Source organism: Rhipicephalus microplus, chromosome 1 (assembly GCF_043290135.1).
Source record: "Rhipicephalus microplus isolate Deutch F79 chromosome 1, USDA_Rmic, whole genome shotgun sequence".
Taxonomy (NCBI): domain Eukaryota; kingdom Metazoa; phylum Arthropoda; class Arachnida; order Ixodida; family Ixodidae; genus Rhipicephalus; species Rhipicephalus microplus.
In genome coordinates, this window is record NC_134700.1 from 250,725,919 (window position 1) to 250,751,421 (window position 25,503).

At 46.9% G+C, this 25,503-nt stretch overlaps 1 protein-coding gene across 1 annotated transcript in view; it reads right to left on the reverse strand.

The window, feature by feature from the left end:
• LOC119164430 (uncharacterized) overlaps positions 1-19,496 on the reverse strand; it is a 596,281-nt gene extending 576,785 nt beyond the window's left edge. Inside the window, exon 1 of the mRNA XM_075893088.1 lies at positions 19,195-19,496. Within this exon, the coding sequence (XP_075749203.1) occupies positions 19,195-19,231 (37 nt within the window). The 5' untranslated portion in view covers positions 19,232-19,496. The remainder of the gene's footprint in view (positions 1-19,194) is intronic.
• Positions 19,497-25,503: the final 6,007 nt, after the last annotated feature.

A 25,503-nucleotide genomic window follows, 5' to 3' on the forward strand; every position in this document is an offset into this window, starting at 1 on the left:
AAGCGCGTGCAAGACGACTCACTCCTTCGTTCTTTCTCGCCTAGCTGACGCAAGTTCTATCTCCAGCAATTTTGTTTATTTGGTGCGTACGCGCTCAAGACGTGGCGCCCACGATGTGTTGCGTAGTTCTTAAGCACTTAATTTGTTGCAAGGTTCTTGCTTCTGTGGCATGCGAAAAATTAGAGACATCCATAAAAATATGCATTGAAGGTCTATTTTATACGATTTAACTGTGGAATATCATTAGAAGGTTGCTACTAAAGGCTTGAAAATGAAAACCATTTTTACTTTCTTCAGCTGCTTCGGGATTCAGGCACTAAAGGGTTATAAACTGTGAGGCTTGAACCACCTCAAAATGGGCATAACCGGCAGTTGGCACCAGATCAACGCTAAGAACTCTATTTTCGTACTTTAAAGCGAATCCCACGCGTCAGACTAAGTGTGGCAACAAAACCGCTACACTGCACCACTCAGAACAGGACTGTATCAAGCCACCGAGCCGGTATGTCAGACTTTGTCCATTTTCTTTGTTATTTAATATAAGACGCAGAATAAAGTAGGGGTGCACGTTTGAATTCCACGTGGCATCCAATGCAGCACCATATACTACATCCTCCACTTTTTTTATTACTATTATTACTCGGAGCTCGAGCAACGAGGAAGAATAAGGCGCACGTCGCGAGCACTGAAGAGGCGACCGCGGCTGAACACTGTCGCGACTCCGAGCCCGAAGAATGGAAGCAAGAACACGCGCAAATATTGACTCGGAGAATGCAAAGAATAAACAGGGCGAAAGCAGCGATCAAACAGAGCTCTGCAGCTTTTTCGAAAGTGGCCCGGTGAGCGCCGCGGGGGACCTTCGAACGCTCGCGAAGGAAAACCGGAAGCTGTTCGGGGGGGGGGGGGGGGGACGCGAAGGGAGAAGGGCCCGCTTTAAAAGCCATTGCGCACTTTTCAGACAGCCGTTGAAACAAAATGAGCAAATACAACAGGCGTGCCATGCTCGCCGATTGTGTTCGCTCTTTTCGAGGACTCGCGAATCGGCTCGGACGGCGCCTCCGACTCGAGTCAGTCGCGTGTTTGCAGCCCGTGCGCAGCCAGGCCCGCAGATGGCTGTCAAAGCGCAAAACACACATCGCGCGAGAAACAGCAACGGGAAGTCGCATATATATTCCATTTAGCAGCAACGGTGTAGTATATGCCACTGCGCGGTGCCGCTCACGCCGTCGGGTTCGAGGCTATAGACTATTTGACGGATGTGTTTGAGTGCCGTCATGCTGGTCTGGCCTTTGTGTTTTGCATCTATAACAACTAAACGAACAGTGTTACGGTACACGCATACGCATGAAAGCAGTTGGGTTGGTACATACGATGTTTTATGGCCTTATTAATTCACGTCGCAATATACTAAAACAAGAAAACATCGACTTAACAGCCCAAGATGGCGGCGCCAATATTTATTAGGTAAAACAGTCTATACTTTCTAAACTGGCAAAAAATATTCTCTCTACTCCTTCCAAGCATGCAACATGAAGCCGTTACTCACACGCCCAGCGTTTCTATCTATAGTTCCGCCTTATGAACGTCCCCTGACATGCGTCACAAAGGCGAGCGGCAGCTTTATCACAGGTGATGCTGAGATCATCGTCATGATGACTCATTATATGAATATTCACAGTAATATTTTGTCACACACACGCGCGCGCGCGCTCAAACATTGAAGTTTTTTTTTAAACCTATAAACCCTTTCAACTGTCAACACCCACAGTCTCTACCAGCACGTGGGAATGCCCTAATCCACGGGACGTGGATTCATGACGTTATAAACCTACTATAAACCTATAAACGATTCATGACGCTATAAACCTACTACCTCTTTGGAGCAGCTGTACTGCTCAGCTCAGGCAGGCAGGGACAGCTTCAGCTGATACAGCGAGCTTACAGTCACGAAAGGCATTAAGTTCTGAACTGAGGGCCCAACTCCTTATCTCTAATTTGATAACAAAGTTTTTCTCTCTCTCTCTTTCTCAACTGTCAATCCATGCAAATATCGTACAAAGCAAATAAGACGACAAAGCCTGACCGCACACAGTGACGCCGGGACGATCCATTAGATTTCAGGATGCGAACGCTATGCATGCAAAAGCCAAGTAAAAAGTGATTTATTCGAATCTAAGGCTTCGCAACAGTAATACATTAACGTAGAACAACTGGAAGAAAAAAAGGAGGAGGTAACATCGACTCCTGCAGTGCGACACCCAGCACTGCGGTCGTTCAGCTTTCACCAGCTTTCTTGTTAGAGAAAGAAGGTCCCGTACGTCGCTGTTTGCCCCCGCTCCTATTTTAAACTTATTTTCTGCGCGAAGTCGAAATGCTGACACGGCGCGGATAAATATAAACGCTCATCGTTATACAAAAGTTCTAATCCTCGCGCCGGAATACAAACGAAACAGAAACGAACACAACGGATCAAAGACGGCGGTCGAATGACGGGAAAAGACGAAATCTAAACTGCATGCCGTCAGCAGCTCGATTTCTCGAAAGGAATAGGATAGACAAGCAACGTGCACTGTGCAAATACGTGGGCGCTGCTTGGCTCACTAGCAAGTTTATCTTCTTTCTTACTTTTCATATTTTTTTCGAGCACCACCAGGTGTGAGACAGAAAAAAATTTTCAGCCATCAACGAAAAGAGTTGGCGGGTCAAAACCAGTTATACACAAATATATATCGGTCGCATTCTTCAATAAAAATTTCGTTGAGAGACGACGGCTGTTTTCTTTTCGTGTAGTTTTTTTTTTTCTACATTTTCTTCCTCTTGAATAATTTGCGTTGTTTTAACTTCCATCACCTCGTGGAGAGCAGCTATATAACCATTCCAACGATTACTAGTCTTTCAGAGCAGGCTGGCTTTGTTGAAAATTTGGCTCTGCAGTATACGGCTCAATGTTATCTTTCGACCAGTGTTGGTTAATTGGGTGTTATTTCTTTTTCCATACAGAACTTCTAGGAAGCGAGCACAGCCGTGGCCACACCACAGGATACAGCACGAATTCCACGAGTGGTATAGCACGAATTAAATCCGCCTCCGTGCATGTCTGTGTAGTGCGTCATCATCCTCTAAAACCTGCGGCGATGGAGCCCATCTTGCGAGCTCGACGTGCGGTTGATGTTCACCTCTTTGAAGCAAGGACATGTAGAAAAAAAAATACAGGTATGCTTCCTGTTAAGATTTAAAAACAAGGGTGAAACTTCATTACATTGCTTCATTAAAAATATTAAGAAGAGTGCGCCATCACAACAAACTTGGATGCTTGGTTGATGTAGTGTGCTCGAGGAACGATCGCAGTTATTAAAAAAAAAGGGGGGGCGGGTGGTAAACGCACCTTTACAGTGCACTGCACAATCTAAACCCTCCATCGCGCCGGATCGTTAACTGGCCTTTCTTATGCACGCTATATCTAGCTTGCAAGATCCAACTACACAAGAGACCACAGCTTTTTTTTTGTTTTTTTTTTTCGCAATTTAATCCCAGTCTTTAAGACAGTCATTTCAGCAGTTCTGCTTCGTTCAAATCCAATATTTCTTTAAAGGCCTTATACAGAGAGTGAACTCTTGACTCGACCACTAATCTCGTCGACTTTGCTGCTGGGATCTGCAAAATGTGAGGAAGTGAGAACGGAGAACTGATCACTGAATGTCGCGCTCGCTCTCCTATTTCCTAGAATGTTCAATTCAGGATGCATGAACAAACTCTATACACTGTATGCGTACTTATGCGAGATATCAAAACTATATCATCAACGAGAAAGTCATAGCTTTGCTTCGCAAGAGCGCGAAACGGTATACGCGAAGCCTTTGTGGCGATGTGCCCACAAAACCTCAGGAAAGCTATATCACAACATGAAGGACGAAAGACATCGCGGTGTTTCCCACTATGCATACATGTGTGACGATTATGACACCGCTCTCAACCAGCACTTACGAAATGTCGTCGGGCACGTGTTGTGTGTTTGAAGCGAAGCAAAATAACTGCATAGCGGGGTATTTACCCAAATAGTCGCCTCACGGACCTTCACAAAACTGCGTCCTTCGAATGGGGTGTCGAACGAGCTCATACACGGAAGGCCGTGCGAACGTATAGCGTTCCTACACGGACAGAGCTTACGCGAAGAGTTTGAACAACCGTTACAGCCGTCAAACATTTTGCAGCGTCAGCAGTCTTGTCATGTGTGTTCCCAGATTCTAACCCTGCCTTTTCTTTATCGTTGATGTCCACTCCGCAAATTTCATAGTCTCTATAGTTTCAAAAAAAGTATTTCATCAAGCTCCGACTATTGCAAATATATACTTTCAGGATAAAACAATCGAACGAGTAGACATGTAAACGAGTAAACACCAAAAAAACAAGATCTAATTCACTCCCACTAACATGCTTGTTTTACGATTCTTTCTCGAAGGTGCTGAATTTGCACTCGCTGAATTGACATCGCATAAGGGATGACAGCAATAGTAAATAAAGAGGAAGAATGGGCATATCTTCATAGCATTTTGTGAAGTATTTGGGCCCGCAATCACAACCCAATCTCATACAATTATATTTCAATTTCCCTATGTGCTTCAAATTAAAACATATTCGCTACAGTTATGCAAAAAAAAATCGAACTTCCTAATGAAGTCGACATGATTAAGCATGCTACCGTGAACGCAAAAAGTCAATAAGTCAATAAAGTTTGTTTACACTGTCGTGCATCGCTTTTCTTACTCGATGCGAGTCTTCGAGTGTCCAGACAGTGTGATTTTTGACGGAATCGTGATAACCAATGACAGGGGTGTAGTAGGCAGAAATTTTTTTTTTCGGTGAGATCTCGGAGGCACCTTCTCGAGCTGAAGTGGGGACCGGCAGGCAGATGTGGTCGAGCGTCATTTTGGGCTATGTATGTCATGGCAAAAAAATATAATAAAATAACAAAATAAAAATAAAAGAACTCGTGAAAAAATGGGGGAGAGGAGCTAGGGCTCAAAGTCCCCCCCCCCTCCCCCCCCCCCCGGCCTGGCTGCGCCACTGGTCAACGAAGCAAAGGGCAAAATATAACATCGAACGAATGGTGAATTTGAGCGCCAAGCTTGTGCAGTATACACCAAGAACAAGCAGTCAACATGAACGTGCAGCTAAACAAGCGTGTGCGAAGTTGCAAGCGTCGCTAAAGAGACTGGCTTCACTGAAAAGGGCAGAGAGTGCCGCACACCCTCAAGCTAAACCCGAAAATTCTCGGCCACCTCTTCATTTCAGCCGGGACTTCTTTTCTTCTCCGTTCTCGAGAGCAGCGATACCTGCAGCTCCAAGAAGGCAGTCAAGCGCACCAGCGATCGCAGCACGAAGACGGCGCCCGCTTTTACCTCGCCTCGGGGCACCGAAGCTGTCCTTCCCGATTTTCAGAGCTTTTCCGGGCTGCGCCCAAAAGTTCCTTGGAGACTGTTCGCTGTCCCGCGAGAGAGGTTTCTCTGTTTAAGGAGAACACGAATTAAGGAGAACGCGCCTACAGTTTAAGGAGGACACGAATTTTCGATAACCACTTCCACCCTCTGTTTGGAGTTATCGCTGCTCTCTATACTTCGCAGCATCCAGCTTTTTTAACGTTTTTTTCGTACATCCGAACAAAAAACACACGCACACGTGCTTATTGTACACTTGAGTGAAGAGAGAGCCACACTTAGTGTTATTCTCATCATCCTTCCCAAATATGTCGGTAGACCATTTAAACAGAATCTCGAGTTCTCGACAGTGGGTGCGGCGTATCCAAGTATACGCATGCGCTACGAATACGCCGCTGATCGGGCATGATCAGCATGATCAAGGCATGATCACCCAACGAAGCTTTAATGTATACTTCGGGACAGCCGTCGCTCCAAACTCTGGCAGACTTTTTTTAAACCACTCTGCACAGCAAACACGGCATTTTTTACCTCTGAAGTGCAGCAAGATCGCTGCGCACACAGCTCTGCCGAATACGCTATAGCGACCACTCGTGTATAGTTTCCCGACCAGACAGCAAGCATCAATCCGCAGACGAAGGGGCGGAGCTAATGTCGATTTTCCAGCTGCTCACGGAGCGCCACAGATACTTCCTGAATGCCATTCGTGGCGACGAGCCTGTATACAGCTCTCTCAATCCAGCCGGTTCGTCGTCCTTGGGAGAACCACAGCACGCACAGTGCCTGCGAAAACTGCGGGCCCACTATGTCAGCACACAGTGCAAGATATGTGGACAAAAGACGTCGGCGTTCCTTCGCAACTAAAGTTAACTCGTTTTGCGAGATAAATATTTAGTGGGAAGCCAGCACCGGCGTTCGCTACCTTAAGATTGTATATTTTCGTAATTGTGCCTGTCTTTCAAGCCTTTCTTTTTTCGCGTTAAGGAATTACAGCCGAGCGTACAGTAATGACGTGTACGTACCAATTATCGTATACCACCAGAACACGGGAACCTGAGTAACAGAGCACGACGTCTGAGACCGACGTCACAACCTCTGAGAAGCAGGGTACCACCTCAAACACAGCGAAGAGATCAAATGTAGTAGCGCACATCAAGACAAGGATTACATTCATATAATACACCAACACACGCACTCTAAATGCCTCCTGACTAACTAATTAGTGCATCTTAAGCGCAACGAAGAGTCTAGTATGTCAAAAAAGTGCCGCCACATCCACGAAGTGAATTATGATGAGTGGGCGAAGCTCCGGAGGTAAACCTGGTAAACCATGAATCCTCCGTACATTTTGCCCCCTCGATTTTATTGCAACGCTCCCCCTAGCGTACGTCGCCGCACTATATCGAACGATGACACGCGCCATATGTGGCATCATTTCTATTTTATAACACCTCGCATCTTTCATAATCAACTACACGTACCGCCGTCTAGTCTATAACACCTCGCATCTTTCATAATCAACTACACGTACCGCCGTCTAGTCTATAACACCTCGCATCTTTCATAATCAACTACACGTACCGCCGTCTAGTCTATAACACCTCGCATCTTTCATAATCAACTACACGTACCGCCGTCTAGTCTATAACACCTCGCATCTTTCATAATCAACTACACGTACCGCCGTCTAGTCTATAACACCTCGCATCTTTCATAATCAACTACACGTACCGCCGTCTAGTCTATAACACCTCGCATCTTTCATAATCAACTACACGTACCGCCGTCTAGTCTATAACACCTCGCATCTTTCATAATCAACTACACGTACCGCCGTCTAGTCTATAACACCTCGCATCTTTCATAATCAACTACACGTACCGCCGTCTAGTCTATAACACCTCGCATCTTTCATAATCAACTACACGTACCGCCGTCTAGTCTATAACACCTCGCATCTTTCATAATCAACTACACGTACCGCCGTCTAGTCTATAACACCTCGCATCTTTCATAATCAACTACACGTACCGCCGTCTAGTCTATAACATCTTGCATCTTTCATAATCAACTACACGTACCGCCGTCTAGTCTATAACATCTTGCATCTTTTGGATGGATGGATGGATGGATGGATGGATGGATGGATGGATGAATGGATGGATGGATGGATGGACGGACGGACGGACGGACGGACGGACGGACGGACGGACGGACGGACGGACGGACGGACGGACGGACGGACGGATATGGCTGTACCCTTTAGATCGGGCGGTGGCTAGCGTAATACTTATGCCGTCAGCTACAAGTACCGCCATCTAGTGAACACTGCAAGAACTGAACGAGAGGTGGCTACATACAGGGGACGCACAGCCCACGCCTTAAGGAGCTTCGCTCCTAAAATATCAATATTAGAGATTTGGGCATGTCTCGAACTGCACCGCGTAGCATATGAAGCGCGTTCAGGTGCATCGGCTCAATAAAATCGAAGCATTTTGCGACTATCAGTATTTCTGCGAGAAATGCCGACTATAAATGCATCAGTGCCCGAGCGGTTACAGCTTCGAGAGGCCAGCCTTATATTAAGATGTGTCCACATACTATACACAATCACTTGTATCAGCTCTATAGCACCAATCCACACGATTCTCTCACGCTCGAAGAAGCCGAGGTCACCGGGTATACTCACTATAGTAACCAAGCTTCGCGCGTTTTTCGCATTTTTAAACGAAAACAATGTTTATATTTCCGCTGCTCTGCGCTTCACCAGGCTTTCTTGCCAGCTCTGTGCGGTGCATTAGCGAGAGTGATGCATCCAGGGACTGTGGCACTGCCACCTAAGCGCATAAACACCGCAACACGCATGCGTACGTTATTCCCCTTCAGATATCAAGGGGACCAAAACGTACCACCGTTACATCTTCATTTCTGCGAGGAAAAAAAAACAGGGGTGGAGGGTGTCGCAGAGACAAGCGTATACTGACGTCAGCGCTTTTCGCAACACGAAAAAAGAAAATCCAGCAAAGGAAAGAGCAGTGTACCCGCCACAAAAAGAAAACACACACGCACGCTCTATTCAAGAGGCTGGAAGAGCTGGCTCTAAGCATTTCAAACACAATCTTCACGGCGTCTCTGGAGAGGAACAAATTACGTTACATATAGAAAAAAAAAAGAAACCCTGCAGCGACGAATGGCAACCAGCCGAGTGAGAACCCGCAGCGCAGAGCAACCGCAACGAGAAACATCAACGAGGACCAAGCAATATTAAAATGTTTAGCTGGCAACGAGCCCGGAAAAAAAAGAAAAGAAAGCGCACTGCGAAAGAAGACGGCAGTTACCATTTTCGGTCCACTCGCCGCGTCTGATGGTCGTATCTCGCCGACTGCGGTGCAGAAAAATATGCCGCCATCAGTTCCTCCTCCTTCGGAATTATATATTTTGCCGACCATGCGCAGGCAGCGAAATAACGAGAAGGGGAGGCTGCCAGCGCTGACTAAAAAAAAAATTGAGTTTTTCAATGCCGAGAACTCATTTTGCCTATTCCAGGCATAAAATTGTGGCTTTGCTTACGGAGAACACGCGCAATATCAGGAAGAAGAAGATAATGAAACAACCTTACACAATGAGAACAGAATAAATCAGCGGTATACGAACCACTTTAACGGGTTTTGTTGCATTCTTTCTTTCAGCGGGAGGTACGTTGCCCAGTGTTCATGAATCTTGTCATGCATCTGGCATACACGAGTCTTGGTTAAACGTATATGGCAAGCGATAGGTTTGAAAAACATGGCACAAAATAGCGGATGACAAAAGAACAATTGCTTCAACTCTTCGGGGTGGCTTCCGGGCGCAGAGTGATTTCCAATTTACTTTTCATCTACAGATCGTTTTGGCACACAGCAGTTACACTGTGTATACGCTGACAAAACCGTTCACACGTGCGGCACGAACAAGTCCACGAAAATCTGCACAAAACTGACGTTCGCCACACAATGCGGTCAGGCGGCGTTTCGCAGTTGTGGGGATATAGAATGAACCAATGGATTAGTTCGTTGAATTCAGTCAATCAGTCAACTTTGTTCGGTCAATTTCTAAGACAGACAAAGGAGCGGCGAATAAAAGCTCTCTTTCGATAGTTTGACGAGCCCACCACCCCAATTCATCATGGCAGCACAGGGACAGTTACGTTTTACATACAAATTGGAAGAAGAGTAAAATCAATGTAAAAGATACATCACTTGTAAACATAAGCAGGTTTTAACAACAGAGGAGCATCAACAGCATTAACAACAACAACAAAAGTAATATATACACATTAAAACCTTGACAAGGCAATGTATGACACAAGCGTTGCAGTGAACGAGTTTAAACGCGCACCCGGTAGCTGTTCCATGTCTCGGCTTATCGTGTCACACAACTGTTTTATTTTATTTTTTCTTCCTTAGATAAACAATCTCTCTTGAACAATCAAGCAGTTTTCTTTAATTCCAAATTTAGGACGGACACTTAGTCCACAGTGATACAGCAGATTGTGATAATGTTAGTATTCTTTGACAAGTCAGCAATTGGTCCTGTCGTCTTTCGTATTTCGTCCGCGAAGAGTTTTCAAGGCGCTTTCGCTGTTGGTCGGATATTTCGCCAACATTTTTGCTGCGGCGGTCTGCCGGATCACGTTCCCACGACCTTCCTATAGCGTGTGAATTTCATCGATAAAACCTGGCAGACATCCTGGAAACGATTATTTGGCCTCGGGAAAAAAAGGTGTGCCTGCCTTCTGTCCGGAAAGAAAGCGCCGCGATTGTTGCAGCGCGCGCAGACGTGCAGGAAAACAAGTCACCTGGTCATACACGGAAACACTTGCAACCTTTCGCGGTACACCCTGCTGCTATATATACATAGTGTGCATTCAATAAACCTGCTTGTTTTGCTTTTAAACCGGTTCACAGTGTCATGCACAAGCAAAAAGTTTCGCTTAGTCTACTATACGACGTGAAAGATTTCACTTCGTCTACTCTGACCAACTGAAGGTGCGAAAGTATTGTGGTATAACAATGAATTTCAAGGTGACAAAGATAAAAAAGCACCCCTATAATATTCAGTGCATTTGACGGACATGGTGGGTGTATTAAACGCGGTCCACAATCACGTTTGACCACAAAATGACGTTTCAACGTTATAGTGCATTCCGTGCGTCACTCTACTCTGAAGCCGCCAATCGGTGGTAAACAAAAAAAAAAACGTGTAGGCCAACGGAGAATAAAGCGACAGCGACTTCAGCCTGGGTAGCGAGAGATTCTTCGAGGCATGCAGTACACGGTCGAAGGGAAATCGAAAGGCAAGGTTCGCATCTCGAAGATTGTGGCAGAGTCGCGTGCCGACGCTTCCGTATCCTGCATGATGGATGGCTGGGCCAACGAGCGAGCGCGCGCGCCTCCTTTGCATCCGCCCCGCGCACGAGGAGTCCTGAACAGGTGACCTCGGCCTTCTCGGCGCCGTGACGGACGCAAGAACACCTCGCCATTGCACATCATGCCGGGGTACCCGAAGGGTCGGACGACGTGCGGACAACAACTGCGACACCTGGGGGGGGGGGGGGGGGGGGGGCGGAACGGAAACTCACGGATGCAGCGATGTCTCGCAGCCAACGTTTATGAAAGAGATATACGCAGGCCGCTCAGAAATGAAAAAAAAAAACGAGCAGTAGAGTCATCATTAATGCACGGAACAAGTAAAAAAAAAAACAAGACGCAAACGCAGTCAAGGAATAATCCTTTAACGAGAGAAGTGTTTTCTTTTGACCTCGAGCACAAGATGGCATCGGAAGTATACAGAGAAGGCGTAAGCGCTGATCTGCAGTGATAAATCTTAACATGGCGCACTCATAAATAATGGGTACCGGTAAACCAGCAAGCACATCAGCCACCTATAGTGCTATCCATTTCTTTTCGTTTTTCTTGTTTTCCACCGTTCGTTTAACACGTTTTATGACGTACCAACTAGCCCAATTTTACGCTGTAAAGAAAGGTCAAGTGAAAAAAAAAAAGAACAAGAAGGGGGAGGTGCCCTCTTGTCCCACAACAATAATCATCATCTGGCTTAATTGCGCTTGCTTTCTTGAAAACTCTGCACTCGGCACTTTCCTATTAAAATAATGCGCTTGTCGTTCGTGACCAGGAAGTCCTGGTCACGCAGCGATAATGCAAGGAACGACACGTGAGATAGATGACGATTAATGCTGCGGGAAAGAAATACAGCCTCTTTGCTCGTTCCTATCTCTCCCTTATTTTTTTTCTTTTTTTTTTAGAGCGCGCCACGAATATATTCCGTTAGCAACATTCGTTGAACACTGATTCTCTCAGCACGCGTTTGTGCGGTAAAAAAAAAAATAACGTGTTGTCAACAAGCTCTCACCAGCAACATCAAAGATGAGGGTCCACCCGTGAGCGAAGGTTGAGGTGCCCGATAGAAAAACCCCAGGTGGTTGAAATTGATTCAGAGTATCCCACTGTCGTGCCTTATAGTAATACCGTGGTCTGGGCCCGTGAAACTCCAGTAATTACATAGTGATTTCTTCATAAGGGACTCACGTGCATGTCTGACCCACGTACAAGGGCGACTAAAAGCATTACATCTATCGACTATTTGCCCATAATGCAATGAACAAAAAAGATAATACAAGCAGTACATTTCGCTATCGGCACAGCGCAGCATTGCAACGTGCGCGATGAGGGCGAAATAACCGATAACTATGCCGTGCCCTCAGATACTGCGAGGCGAACCACGAGGAACCTTCGATACCAGACTGCCCAGAGACCGTTGGCACGTGACCCACAACACAAAAATTCGGCGCGTAAGTAAAACGCCGGAGTAATTAATGCTGTTTGTCTTGCGTGGCGTGAACCCAGACCTCGTCGGTGTCTATATTAGCCTCCTCACCAAACCCTTTTCGTCAACCGTCTTCGGGGCATGTGTGTGTACGACGACTCTCCGAGCCGATTACGACTCAAGGACGTGACAAGCGGCGAGCAAGGCGCGAGAAAAGCCGCCTCCCCAAAACCAGTCCGAGCTGCCGGCGAGGCTGCGGCCGACTTGAAACTCGCAGACTTGCTCCCCCCCCCCCCCCCTCCCCTCACTGTGCCTCTGCAAGATCTCTCGCTAGGCCGCCTCGTGTGACCGTAATACTCTTGCCGGCTATGTAGTTGCTGCCAGCGGCGGATTGCAAAACGATAGCCAGCAAATATATATATATATATGCCGCTGAGAAAGATTACAAAGACACTGCGAACGAGGATATCATCTCAACTGAATCGTCTCTTAATTGCTAGCATTAAAAGAGGCCCCCTTACTAGTAATCGAGCAGGTCACGAGAATGTCCATTTTTATGTTATTAGCATTGCGCGGAGGCGCTAAAGCGTCTCAGCAACGCGCTTCGATTGGGTGCACATTCGGGGAGACAATCGTCACCCGCTGTCGCCCATTGACGCCGACAGGCCACTCACGAAGTTAAGTGCATTCATTACGCCTTAGCGTTACAACTTTGAAACGAAACAGCAACGCGATTATAGCCTCTGGACACATGCACCCGCCGTCATGCTGTACTCATAACGCACAATTTTGTCAAAACTTAAGGACTCGCAACGTCACAATGCAGTTTGAAACCATGAGGGCAAGGTTTATAAGCAAATCCAAGTACAGCGAATCCCCTGTTGGGTAAACCGCCATGCTTGCAACTCCCGTACACACTATAAAGTTATAACATCGCTGTTGCGTCGCGTCCTTCAAAGGGGACAGCCGAGAACAGATACCTTCGACGTTATGAAGAGCTGGTATATTTCAAGATCTCAAGCTCGCCAAGTTGGAAAAGAAACAATTAGGCGAACACTCAGCAACGATATAAGCTTTTTTTATAATACAAGACTGCGACTGGATTTAGCGGCACTCAATCGGAATTGCACCACCGCGAACGAGACACTGTCGTTTGCAGCGATTAGGAGAATGAATCGGCGCATGACAATGCGGTTCGATAAACAAATTCGATTTAGAAGACACGTCCCAGTAAGCCCGGTGTGTGGAGTTTAAACAAAACAAACAAACAAGTAACGGCCACGTCACGAGCAAGTGAGTCCCCGGAGCAGAGCACATGATCTCGGAGTGAAATATTCGGAGCGCAATGCACCGAGGGCTGGCAGGAGCTACGGCTCAACTGATCATAATAATGGCAATGGCTCAGCAACTCGCGTACTTCCACGTATGTGAACGGACATGCTTTCATGACGTTACCTGCAACGCGATTAAGATTTGTTGCACTCAAGCACAATACTTGAGGTCAGCTACAATTTCCTGCATTGACAGTAAGCGCGTGACAGTATTAGTCTGATGTATAGAGTTGACAGGAAACTCCATGGTGTGATGGGACAAGCGTACCAGGCGACGGTGACCACAGAAGGCGAAGCTCGAACGACAGACGGCTCAAGCAAAGCCGATCGGCAACACCAGCTCGTTATCGGGCCACGTTCCACGGCGCGCCGTCAACGGGCGACATTGCAAGCGAACCGTAACATAACCGGAGGTAGGCTGGAGAGGCGCAGATTACGGAGATAAATGTCGCATTACGGTGTAAAGGCCAAAGCAAACACGTGCACGCCGATTTCGAAAGGGCCAGCCCTGTTGCCGATGCCAAGGGGCGCGCCGGTATACGAGCGCTCTCTGCAGCGCCTACATTAATTAATTCTATGCAGCGTGACGAAGGCTCGCACTACGTAGTCGTTTATTTCCTCAACTTGTGTCAAGTGCCTGCTCGCTTGACACAAGTCTTTTTACAGAATCTGCGTTTCCGAAAGTACTCTGTATCTGCTCGTAAGAGCAAGGCGCGACGTAACGAGAATGAAACAGAGGGGAGTATAAACAGAGCGAGAAGATAGGCTGGCCAATGACGGTTCGCATTTACTGACCGTAACTACATGTAGCCCATCAACGACGCTGAATGGTTTTAGCGATGAAAATACGCTCGCGAATGACGACGACGACATGAGCAATCGAGCCCGGGCCATTTTTCAGCATCCCGCGAGGGAGGCTGTCAAGCGAGGGTCCGCGTCATGCCTCATTAAGGAGGTGGTGCTCGCATCGCGACCGGCAGATGATCGCGCACTGAAAGCGCGCCTCCCAGTGCCTCACAAAGGCAGATTCCCCTGTGCGCTTCAAAAAATATACGAGGATCCTTGCGCAATAACGTAGCAGGAAACAGAAGAACTGGTGGAACTGTGGACGCCAGTTCATCACGTCATTATATGCCCGTCTTGCACGATGAAGCCGCGGTACCACCATCAGCGTGGCGCTTAGATTGCGTAGAGGCTCGAGTAACTCGCTAAGAGTCTGATGGCACATCATAAGGGCCATACACTATGGCGCACTGTAATTCGTTTCATCTAACGCTTCTGGTGCCGCATGCGAAAATGCGGTAACGAAGAAAGAGACGACCCGAAGCGACATCCCAGAAAATGTACAGTAGGATTTTTTTACAGGTATATAAGCTACGCAGTACTTCCAGCGAAAACTATTTCAGTTGCTCAAGTAACAAAAGTTATAGTGTGCAAGGTTGCATGGCAGTATACATATATGAATATCAAAGACGGCAAGCTAAGCTGAGGAATCAATGTATATGAACCGCAAGTAACATGGGATCGCCTTCGCCTGCATTGCATCGAAAAATTGTGAAAACGGCATGAAATGGCCTCGAAGTGCCACTGCACTGCAGCGTCCCTACAAAGGTGCACGCATAATACAATGCGAACGTGTGTAAAATGGTGGCCACTTACAGACACTGCGGAATGACACGAGCGTGCTTCTCCACTAGACAACTCTCATAGTGGCGAAGCCCGCTTTACAAACGTCCGCCACATTCGCGCAGACACAAGAGTGGGTCGTAGGTCTACCTATGCCGACTGGTAAGTAGTAGCGCTAAATATAGACACGTACTTTGTTCGCTCCACGGTGTGCTGATAAATGAGTAATTTGAGACTCCCTTTTTGTGAACCACACAGTAATAAACAGACAAAAAAAACGCGTCGTTTCTCTCTTTGGGAGGAAACGATGGCAGCGCACGCACTACACAAGGACACAGCATCCACTTATGAGAGCAAACATTCAACTAACTTGTTTTTCGTCGCGGTCAATATATACGCACATCACTCACGTGGTAACAACGGTAACTAAAATGTCACGCTGTGCAGATTACAATAGGCCACGCAACAACCTCATTTCACAATACAATATAGAAACTGAAGTTTGGCTAATACCCCTCTTTGTTAAGATATAAAAGGCTTCCATCGTTGCCCGGGCAGTGCATGCATCACGGCTTTTGCCCGAACTTCGATGCCTCGGAAATCCGTAGCTCGCATGCAATCTGCGCAATCTTATCATTTCAAGTATGAACCAATTCACCCATCAACAAGTTTTATTGGCCAGGATTTCTGTTTTTGCTTTCTGAACGAAGTTAGCTAAACAGCGCGTTAAATCAGTGTGATATCGTGCAAAGTTAACCGCTTTTTTTCTCTCTTTCATTTTTAGAAAAATGGAAAGAGGCGGAGTTCTCGTGGTTCTGTGAACATTCTTGGAGGTGCAAGAACATGTATACCTTTACTGATTTAAAATAATGTATACATTCACCGATAAAAAAGAAAACGCTCCCGACCAGGCGTTGTCGAAACTCCCGACAAGTTCAGCATGCGGTATTTTTTTTTCTTTGAACCAGCCACCGATTGAGAGGCCTTTCGCGCGATGTACATAAGAGTACAAAATCACGATACATGAACTGCAGCTAAATCAAGTTCCAAATTTCAGTCATCTCAAAAGGCACCGTGGAAGAACCCAAGGTATCAGCAAATTAGCAGTACCTGCGCTTCTGCAATGATCACTGCACCTATCCTCGTCAGAAACTAAAGCCACACAGACAGCGTGGGCTCAGTCAGTTCTTGGGAGTGTGCCGAGAGTGAGAAGGGGGCGTGCCCTCCGAAAAGCACGGAGTCACTCATGGCCGTATAATGAGGGTACGGATGCAAAATGGAAAAAGTCGGTACGAATAAAAGCAACAACGTGGAGTCACCCGCCTGAGGATCTTTTCACGTGCGGGAATGTTACATATTAAACGGACCTTGTTATTTTTGTAGTTTCAGCAGTTCAGCAGAGTGGTAGGCTCAGCGCAGGCTACGCGCTGTGTGATGATGCCCCCTGGCCACGCACCACTCCGGCCGGGCCCAGCGGAAGGCGATGCGCGTGGCGGAGTCGGTGGAAACGACTTCGTCGTCCGTGCGCTCACGCAAACGGCTCATCACAATTCACTCCGCCAGGACAAAACCGAAATTACACCTCCGGAGTACACAGGGTTGAAGTGATACCGTTTGCACGTGACGTCACGGACGCACGATATGGCTCAAACATGGCGGCTTAGATGACGTCAAGCCAGTATAAACACGCGGGGATTAACCGGCTGCAGTGTGATGAAAACATCACGGGAACACTATTGGGCCGAAGGAAGCAGCATGCGACGTACTGAAAACACAAACGTGACATCACAAAGTTTGCGGCCTATCATGTTGGTGCACCAACGTGGCTGCATGCTTCAGTGACGTTAGTGCGAGCCGCCTGTAGTCGTGGAAGATACATATTCATACGCAACACAAGTTTTGTTCGCCTTACAGTGACGGCGAAGCTGGGAAGACCCGACTTCGATAGCAGTCTCGGCCGGCAAGTACAGCGGAGTGTATACGGACAAAACGGAGCCACGTTAATTGTAGCATTTAACCACAGTAATACAGGTACCGCCGATTAACGGGGCCATTATTGTAAGTGCGCCATTAAAGGGACAGTAATACAACTCTGAAAGAATTGAACTGTCTAACCACTCGTTGGCTGCACTGTTGGTTAGAAAAATTGATGGCGGCGTACGAACCATAGTGGCGGTACAGAATGTTCGGGAACTGGGTTTGAACATTGCCTGCAATTTTTAAGGAGAACGTCTATGCCAAAATGAAGGGATACGCTTGCGCCGATGAAACGCATGCCGAACTGTCTGAATCCAGCTGCACAGTCAGTGAGTGGAGCGGGACCACGCGTCCACTTGGATTAGTCGTCCCTGCAGCCAAATGCAGTGCACGTCTCTAAAGGTTTGTTATACCAAACCAAGCAGGCACCGACCACGCATTCGTGTTGATACTGGGACAGTACGACGGTGCCATTGCGTATCTAATTAATTATTTCAATTTCACAGCTGAATCAAAGACCAAGGCTGAGGCACACTAGCTGTCTGTGTAATCTTTCATGTGCCTATTGCCCATACATGTAAGCGAATGTTAATTTTCATAAATGTCGATTTTCTCGAGCAGCTCCCAGAGGTCAGAAATGGAGAGGTCGCAACAGTTCGCGAGCGTATGGCAGTGAGAAGAAACAAAAAAAAAAGAAAGAGAATACCACGCGACTATTATCCGCCTAGAAGGTGAGGTTGGTTAGACAGTGCGATTATTACATTTAAATATTATTCGCACTGTTCCGAGAATGCGCGGAACACAATCAAACACATGTTCAAAAACAGCACGACCTGCTCCAAGAAAAATCTTTTTTGTTGTTGTTGTTTTACCGCTTAAAGCACTATTTGGAGCAAAGTCTTACAACTCCTTACACTGCAAACTAGTTCTCGCGAAGGCGCATCTTACTTTCGTCATAATTTCACTGAATGGATTAAAGAGGCAGCAGTCTCAGCTAAGCTATCTAAATAATACGGCACAGTAAACGAAACACGTTATGCGAGACCGATTAAAGGATGCACGCACGGCCCTGGTCGGTATTCGGGAAACAACAGTTTCAAATCTAATCATAAGTCTTTATACCCATCATACTCTACTGCACTGGATTCGCAATGACTACATCCGATATCGTCATTCGCCAAAACTAATACTGACACACTTGTCCAAATTAAACCTTTATTTCCTTACAAACATGACAGTGACTGTTCTGAAAAAACTAAGGCCGTATACTGAAGTAGTACGCAAGAAATGTGTTTTGCGTAGACGTATAGAGAGTTGAGGTGGGGGAGGGGGGCAGTCAACACCTACTACCGCAATTTTCAGTCTTCAGAAGAAAAAAATATCCCTATAACCCACACACATTGTGCAAAACGAACGCACAACGACTAACAAACAAAACGGCCCATTGGTTTTCTAATGCAACGACCGGCCCACCAGCGGCAGCGCTAGTAAACTTTATTTTTTTAACTGCGCGTAGGCGTGCATTCTTAAGTATCGGTTAGAGTTCAACGAATATCAATTTCTCAGGAGCTTAAGCCAACTACTTTCAAGTAAAGCAAATGTTATAGCACGCTAGCGCGAAAGTTTTTGCCGGGGTGTTCACCAACGCGCGCATACGGGGGGCGTGAAATAACAAGAAAAGATGTTTATCATGTTTATATTAATTTTTGAGGTAATCAAAACGAGAAGCCCAAATGAACGAGAAACCAACTGGCGCAAAGTTTTAGCTCCAGTCGCGCAGAGACGCCGACGTGACAAGCAATTAGGTGAAACATCCCCACGTACAGCGCTACACCGAGAAGGAAAAGTTGAAATAAGTACTACTACCCATATTTCTCCCCTCGAGTAACCGGCCGCCTGCAGAATAACGAAGCACGTATAATTACAATACCTGTGTACACACAACACACAAACAGAAAGTAAGCATGACGCGGGCTTCCACTGACGCTACACAAACTCACCGATCGCACACAGGAGCAGATGACGACTGGCACCCATGCTGCCTCCACGCTCCCTTTCACAACACACCACCGTAATCGCAGTTCGGCCGATGCGCTCTCCAGTGGTCAGCGTATTCCGTTTGGCTTATTCACCGCAACGAAGCTGCACGGCTGCTTGGCAAACAAAACGACGGGCCACCAACGACGCGCACACAAATCATCGCGCCGCGCGGACCGACGCGAGGCTTACGCACGTAGTACCGACACAACGCTCACCCAGCACAAAATGCGCGCTGCTAGACAGAAGCCAGCGACCACGCTCGCTAGATCGCGCAAAAATCAACGTAAAAATCATTTGCCGGAAGTGAGGTCACGCTTTGCGACGTCACAGAAACGGAAGCCGCCTTTTTTTTTTTCTACTCCTCTGTCGTCTGCTCTCGCGTTTCGACTCGCGTACCGCCAACGGGACGCGCCCGCCACTTCTCGGCGGCTTTCGCGGCTCCGAAACCTTTTTTTTTTTTTTGTAAACTTTTCCAAGCGCAGCCAGTGTCTGTGCCGCGGGCATCGTATTCCCTTGCGCGCAGAGATTACAGAAAAGCTACGGCGGTCAAATTACGTGGGAGCACTTGATCGCAGTGGGGACTTTGAAAAATGAGCCTGCTTTTGAGGGCAAAAGACGAAGCGCTTTTTCGCCAGACATTCGTGGTTAATCGAAAACAGATTCTAGTTGTGCAACTTCAATTCCAGGGAAACTGAATGCTAATATAGCGTTAGTATCAGTATTCAGCTGACTCCTATCTGACAATTTTTGCGAACTGTTTAACACATCAACGAGGTAACATTGAATAAGTAAATCAACAGTATAGAAAAGTTATATGACCTATACGCTAGCCAGTTAAACACGATTATCAGATAACGGTGAAGCAGTTTATCTTGTGTGGGGGGAGAGGGGGTATGAATCCTCACTTTAAGCCACTGTATTATAACTGAGTATGTTATAACAAGTACATATCGGGCTCACCTGGTGGATTCCGCGCTGAACGGTTTGTCGTCCGCGATTTCCGACGCCAGCGTAGCTCTCGCCGATCGGTGCCCCGTCCTCGTACTCCTTCCACCGGGTCCCCTCATCTTTCCTATCTCTTCTATCCTCTGTTTTCACTCGAGCGCGGTGAGTGCTCCCTCTGTTTCAAATCTTTATTTTTCTACTATTCTTTATCCCCTTCTCCCATCCCTACAAGGCGCTGCGCCGTGTTGTCAGTTAGGAGGACATGAATTAGGCGTTTGTTTTCAGGGGCGAAGCTCTTTATAGCAGCACTCATTCGTCCCTGGTAGCCTTTGTAGTGTGTAGCAACTATAACATTTTGACCTCCAAGGTGGTGCCGGTGAAAGATTTCTTCTGCGCGTTGTTGAACAATAAAAAATAATGCTCAATGTACATGCCAATGGCTGCTAATGGGGAATGAGAGACAGGAGCATTCGGCTTTTTGTTAACGCGCACACTGCGATCCCCATTAGCAGCCATTGGCATGTACATTGAGCACTATCTGACAAGAAAGGTTTGCTACGTTATACTCGCTGGTTGTAACCTCCTCAGTTTTAGAAAGGTTTAGCGATCGTTGAGCCGCAGTGCCATGAATACAATGAACTTGTATATACCATGAATGAACTCGAGGTGGTTAAAGGTGGGAAGTAGATACGAAACGCAAGCCGTAAGAAAGTAAAAGCCGAATTCTCCTGTCTCTCATTTCCCATTAGCAGTCATTGGCATGTACATTGAGCACTATCTGACAGGAAAAGGTTGCTACGTTATACTCGCTGGGCGTAACCTCCTTGGTTTTTTAGCAAGCGTTGGGTTGCAGTGCCATGAATACAGTGAACTAGTATATACCATGAACTCGAGGTGGTTGAAGGTGGGAAGTAGACCCGAAGCGCAAGCCGTAAGAAAGTGTGCGTGTGCCACCTGTCGTTTAGTCCTTGGAATGTCAGCTGGATGGCGGTGCTTCTATATGGGTAATATATTATGAAAAGATGCGAGATGGTGGTACTTGGAGTGTTGGACGATAGATGGACGAACGGACACACAGACAGATGCATGGATGGACGCGTGAACGGACGTAGGGGCGGATGCATGGGCGAACGCAGAGACGGATGCACGAAGAGACGCACCACGAACGGTTGGATGGACGCATGGACGGTCACACAGACGGACACATGGACGGACGGAAGCAAGAACGAATGTACGGACGAATGCTTCGCCCCACTCTCCATCATTCACTCCGTGAATATGCTGCCATTTTTTTTTCCTCAAGAATCACTACTTCTACTACAAGTATATGTCTATAGGCTTGTGCGAAATATATAATATATTTTATTTCATATTGCATATGTACTTTAAAATGTACTGCCGAAAAAGCGATTACTTTACATCTACTTAAACAACCTTAACAGCACTTTAGTCTGCAGGCTGAACAACATCAAGTATGCATATTATGATACTCAGCAAGAAAGTTTATAAAATTGCTAAATAATAAAAAAATGATAGCGGTGTCCCTTAATTCGCAAAAAAAAACGTTAAGAGTAAAAACATAACTAAATAAAGCCAATTAAAAGCACATTTAGTCTATTTACAATGCAGCTGGTTTTTTTCTTTATATATTTTGAAGAATAACGTATACGGACAACAATCAACGACGACCCATGGTTGTACCGGGACCATGCATCTGCGATAGCGCACACTGCCTCAAGATATTTCAGACGGCTGCATGATTTAATTAATTTTCGCTGGACGTTTAAAATTTATCATTTATCACGTCGGTTCGGGCCAACTGCTGATGCTACCAAAGGTAGTATTCCAGCTGGTTAATCGATATTTCCACGTCTGAACAAGCGCGTATATACATCTATACGTCAGTCGACGTGACTCAATTTACAACATTTTTGCCGTCCAATCCTGGTGGCTATGTACAGTCTGCATGCGTCACATGGTCCTCCACCAGAGCGTTTTCTCTACTTCCGTCATCTCCTGGATCGACTCCACCCTGGAAGCGATGGTAGGCAACGTAGACAAGGTCGTCGCGTGATTGGCTGTCCGGTACGCCGCCGTAGCCGTCGATCCGCTGGCGAACTGCTCTGGAACAAAGAGCTCGCGGGAAGACCGCACAATCCTGGACCACAGCGACTTCAGCACTGGCCGCCCATCATGATCCGTGGGACTAGACCTGCGAACTGAGTGGAAGTGGCCGCGTCGCGTCGTCGTCCTCTGGATGGCCTGCTCGAGCAAAGGCCGCAGCACGAGTCTTTCGGCGTCCAGGTCGCTCGCGTCGCACGACTCGGTGGTCGCGACGCCCTGTTTCGGAGACACGTCACCGCTGTGTCCTTCCAGACGGCTGTAGTGGCACACTTCGTCCACATCGTCGGCAGAATGGTTGCGTATTCGGCGGACATTGTACGCGATTAGGAGCACCGCAAAAAGGCCGGCGGTTCCGAAAGCTGCGAAGTACGTCCAGGCTTCGTGACGTGGAACGAATTGGACATCATTGCTGGACTCCAGCAATCCGGAGACCCTCGGACTGGGGTCAATGATTTTCTCGTTGACTTCCGACTCTGCGGGTGCAGTGGCCGAGCTCTGGTTCTCTCTCATGGTTCCGTCGATGGGTTGTCGCAACTCTTCCTGTTGCCGCGGGTACTGTGCCTTGATGCCGGGTAGGAAGAGGTCTTCACGCCAGTCGTCGGCAAACCGCGTTGTGCTGCCTCCATCGACGATGAATACTGTGCACAGGGCCACCATAAGTGACAATGACCAGAACTGCAGCATGGGGGACACCGCAGCACGTAGTGCTTCTTGGGGCCAGCCTGCACGAAATGCCAATCCACGCGTGGACTCAGCTACACACGCCGAAGAGGCCGCCTAGCGTGATGGTAGCTGGGAAATGGTTTTGATGATGATGGCTTGTATGTACAGCTCACACCCACTATGTGGGATCCGCCAATAAACGAGCGATTTAAAGCAAAACTTATCACATCAGAATTGTATGGCTAATGAATTATAATACATTAATTATGCTATTTTAGATACTTGAGATCGAAACCACAAGTTTCTTAGGAACAGGTATCGTACATCTTCGATAGTTATGATGAAGATAATGACGGCTTTTGTCAACTGCGGCACACGTATACGCGGCTCGGCCAATCCCCTGCATTGGGTAAGAGCATGAGATGAGACGAAGAAGAAGACACAGTGGTGGGTGACGACGGCCATGAAACAGAAATAAATTATTCCTGTCACCTTACTGCGACTACGAGTCCCAGTTGTAGCAAAAATTACACCATTTCCCACTGAAGGGGACCTTGTGCGAATGCGAAGCAGCGCTGGTGTTCACTTAGGTTTCCACTTGTACATTTCCCTGTATGTTTCATTTGTGTGTTTGGAGTCGTGTATATGTCGTGTACCGCTTATCTTACCCCCTACCATTTGTGTGTATTGCCCTGTGTGTGCCGCAAAGTGAACACCCAGCGCTGCAACGAGATTGCCGCGGAGGAGCACGCGCAGCACTGCTGTGGCGGAGAGATAAACGGGAGAAGAGAAATGAAGCGGATGCTGTGTTCTGCCACCTCCTAGCACTCACGCGAGGAGAGGGTAGAACTGGCGCATGCGCAGTGGAGGAGCGGACGGTCGCCGAGGCAGAGACACAGCCCCAAGCAAAATCTGCTTTGCATCTAAAACAAGAAATTTGTGCAATTTTTGTTTCAGTGTGGTTTATGATGTGATCACCCATTCCCTACTGCAGTTTAGACCCAAATAAAAAATAAATAAATAAGAGGAACTTATTACCTTACCTTCGTAACCTAAAAACTGAACATAAGGAGAAATTCACAAGTTCACCCAGAATTTGAAAAGCAATACTTTGTGTTTCTCAGGAAATACGTACCGTATTTACATTATTGTATGTCGACCCATTTTATATAGATCTGAAATCCGCATTGTGCAGTCCGATTATAATCTAAATCGAAACAAAAAGGAAGTACGTTATACCGTCGTATGGCTACCACCTTTGATGTACATCCCAGTTCTACATGTATTGTACACCGTATTTTCTCGTGTATAATACCCACACACAGTAATGATTTGCGGAGAACTTTCTGAAAAATTGAAGAACTTGTTGAAAATTCCAAAGTGTGTTCTGCTATTTTTTTCTTTGTTTCTTGTCCACTTGCTCGGCAATCACGTGGTTACCAGAAGAGTGTAAGGAGTAGAGGTCACAGCTGTGGCGACGTAATGGACTGTTGCTATTCGTGGCTGCGCTATGAGGTGATTGCTGAGAGGATGTGAGGGGGACAGGCTACAGGCCATCGTTCCAGGGCACAGACGGACGGACGCAAGTATGTGGCATTTAACGGCTTTCACCGTAATCGCCTATATGATCACCAGGTATTGCCGCGAAGCTAACTTTTCTGCGTAGCTTTGAAACACTGCCGTGACGGGGGCAGGTGAAAATTTTAGGGAAGCTCCCCCCCCCCCCCCCCCCGTGCTCACCCCTGGCGAAATGCCGTAAAGGCTCCTCCCCTAATTTAACGCAGTGATTTTATTTCTATTTTCTCCGGCCCTAAAGTTTTTTTATCTAGCCATGGATCGATTAACGCCATGCTGCATTCAAAAACCACGTTCTCGGGTAACTTGTCGCTCGGCGATAAAGCGCTCCATGGACAGTTGTCCACAACAACCAGTGATAACGCTTATGCATGATGTATTACTTGCATTTTCGCTCCTACAAATATGAAAAATTTACATTCCATTCTCACATACTTATTTTGTTGGTTAGTCTTGCTCTTGAACGCGTGGTTATTTGGTGGTTGTCCTAGCCATTTACATCAATGCACGAACACTGAATTGCACCGACTAATCATGAGTCTTCTTTCTTTTTCTTATTGTGATTTGCCAACATTTCACGTAATTTCACGAATTGTAAAACAATCTCACAAATGAGGCACCGTCTGTTTCATGGCCGATCCCCAGTGGTGGGTTGCACCAGGACTCTGAGGAACAACCAAACAACCAATTTCACGTCCTGCCCCCTTTTCGCCGAGAGCGAGTTTCATGCAGAAAAATCTTGCAACAGGTTACGGTATCGCGTTTACAAGCCACTCTAATACATTCACATCGAATTAGGTATTACAATACATTCGGTGAAACGAAAATAAGCGAACAAGTGTGCAGATAAAAGAAATTAACTTACAAGTACTACCGCGTTTGACAGAACATGGAAGTCGCAAACATGGCCGCTACTGAACTACGTCATAAGTTTGCCCGACCCCCGACTTCGAGTCATGCTT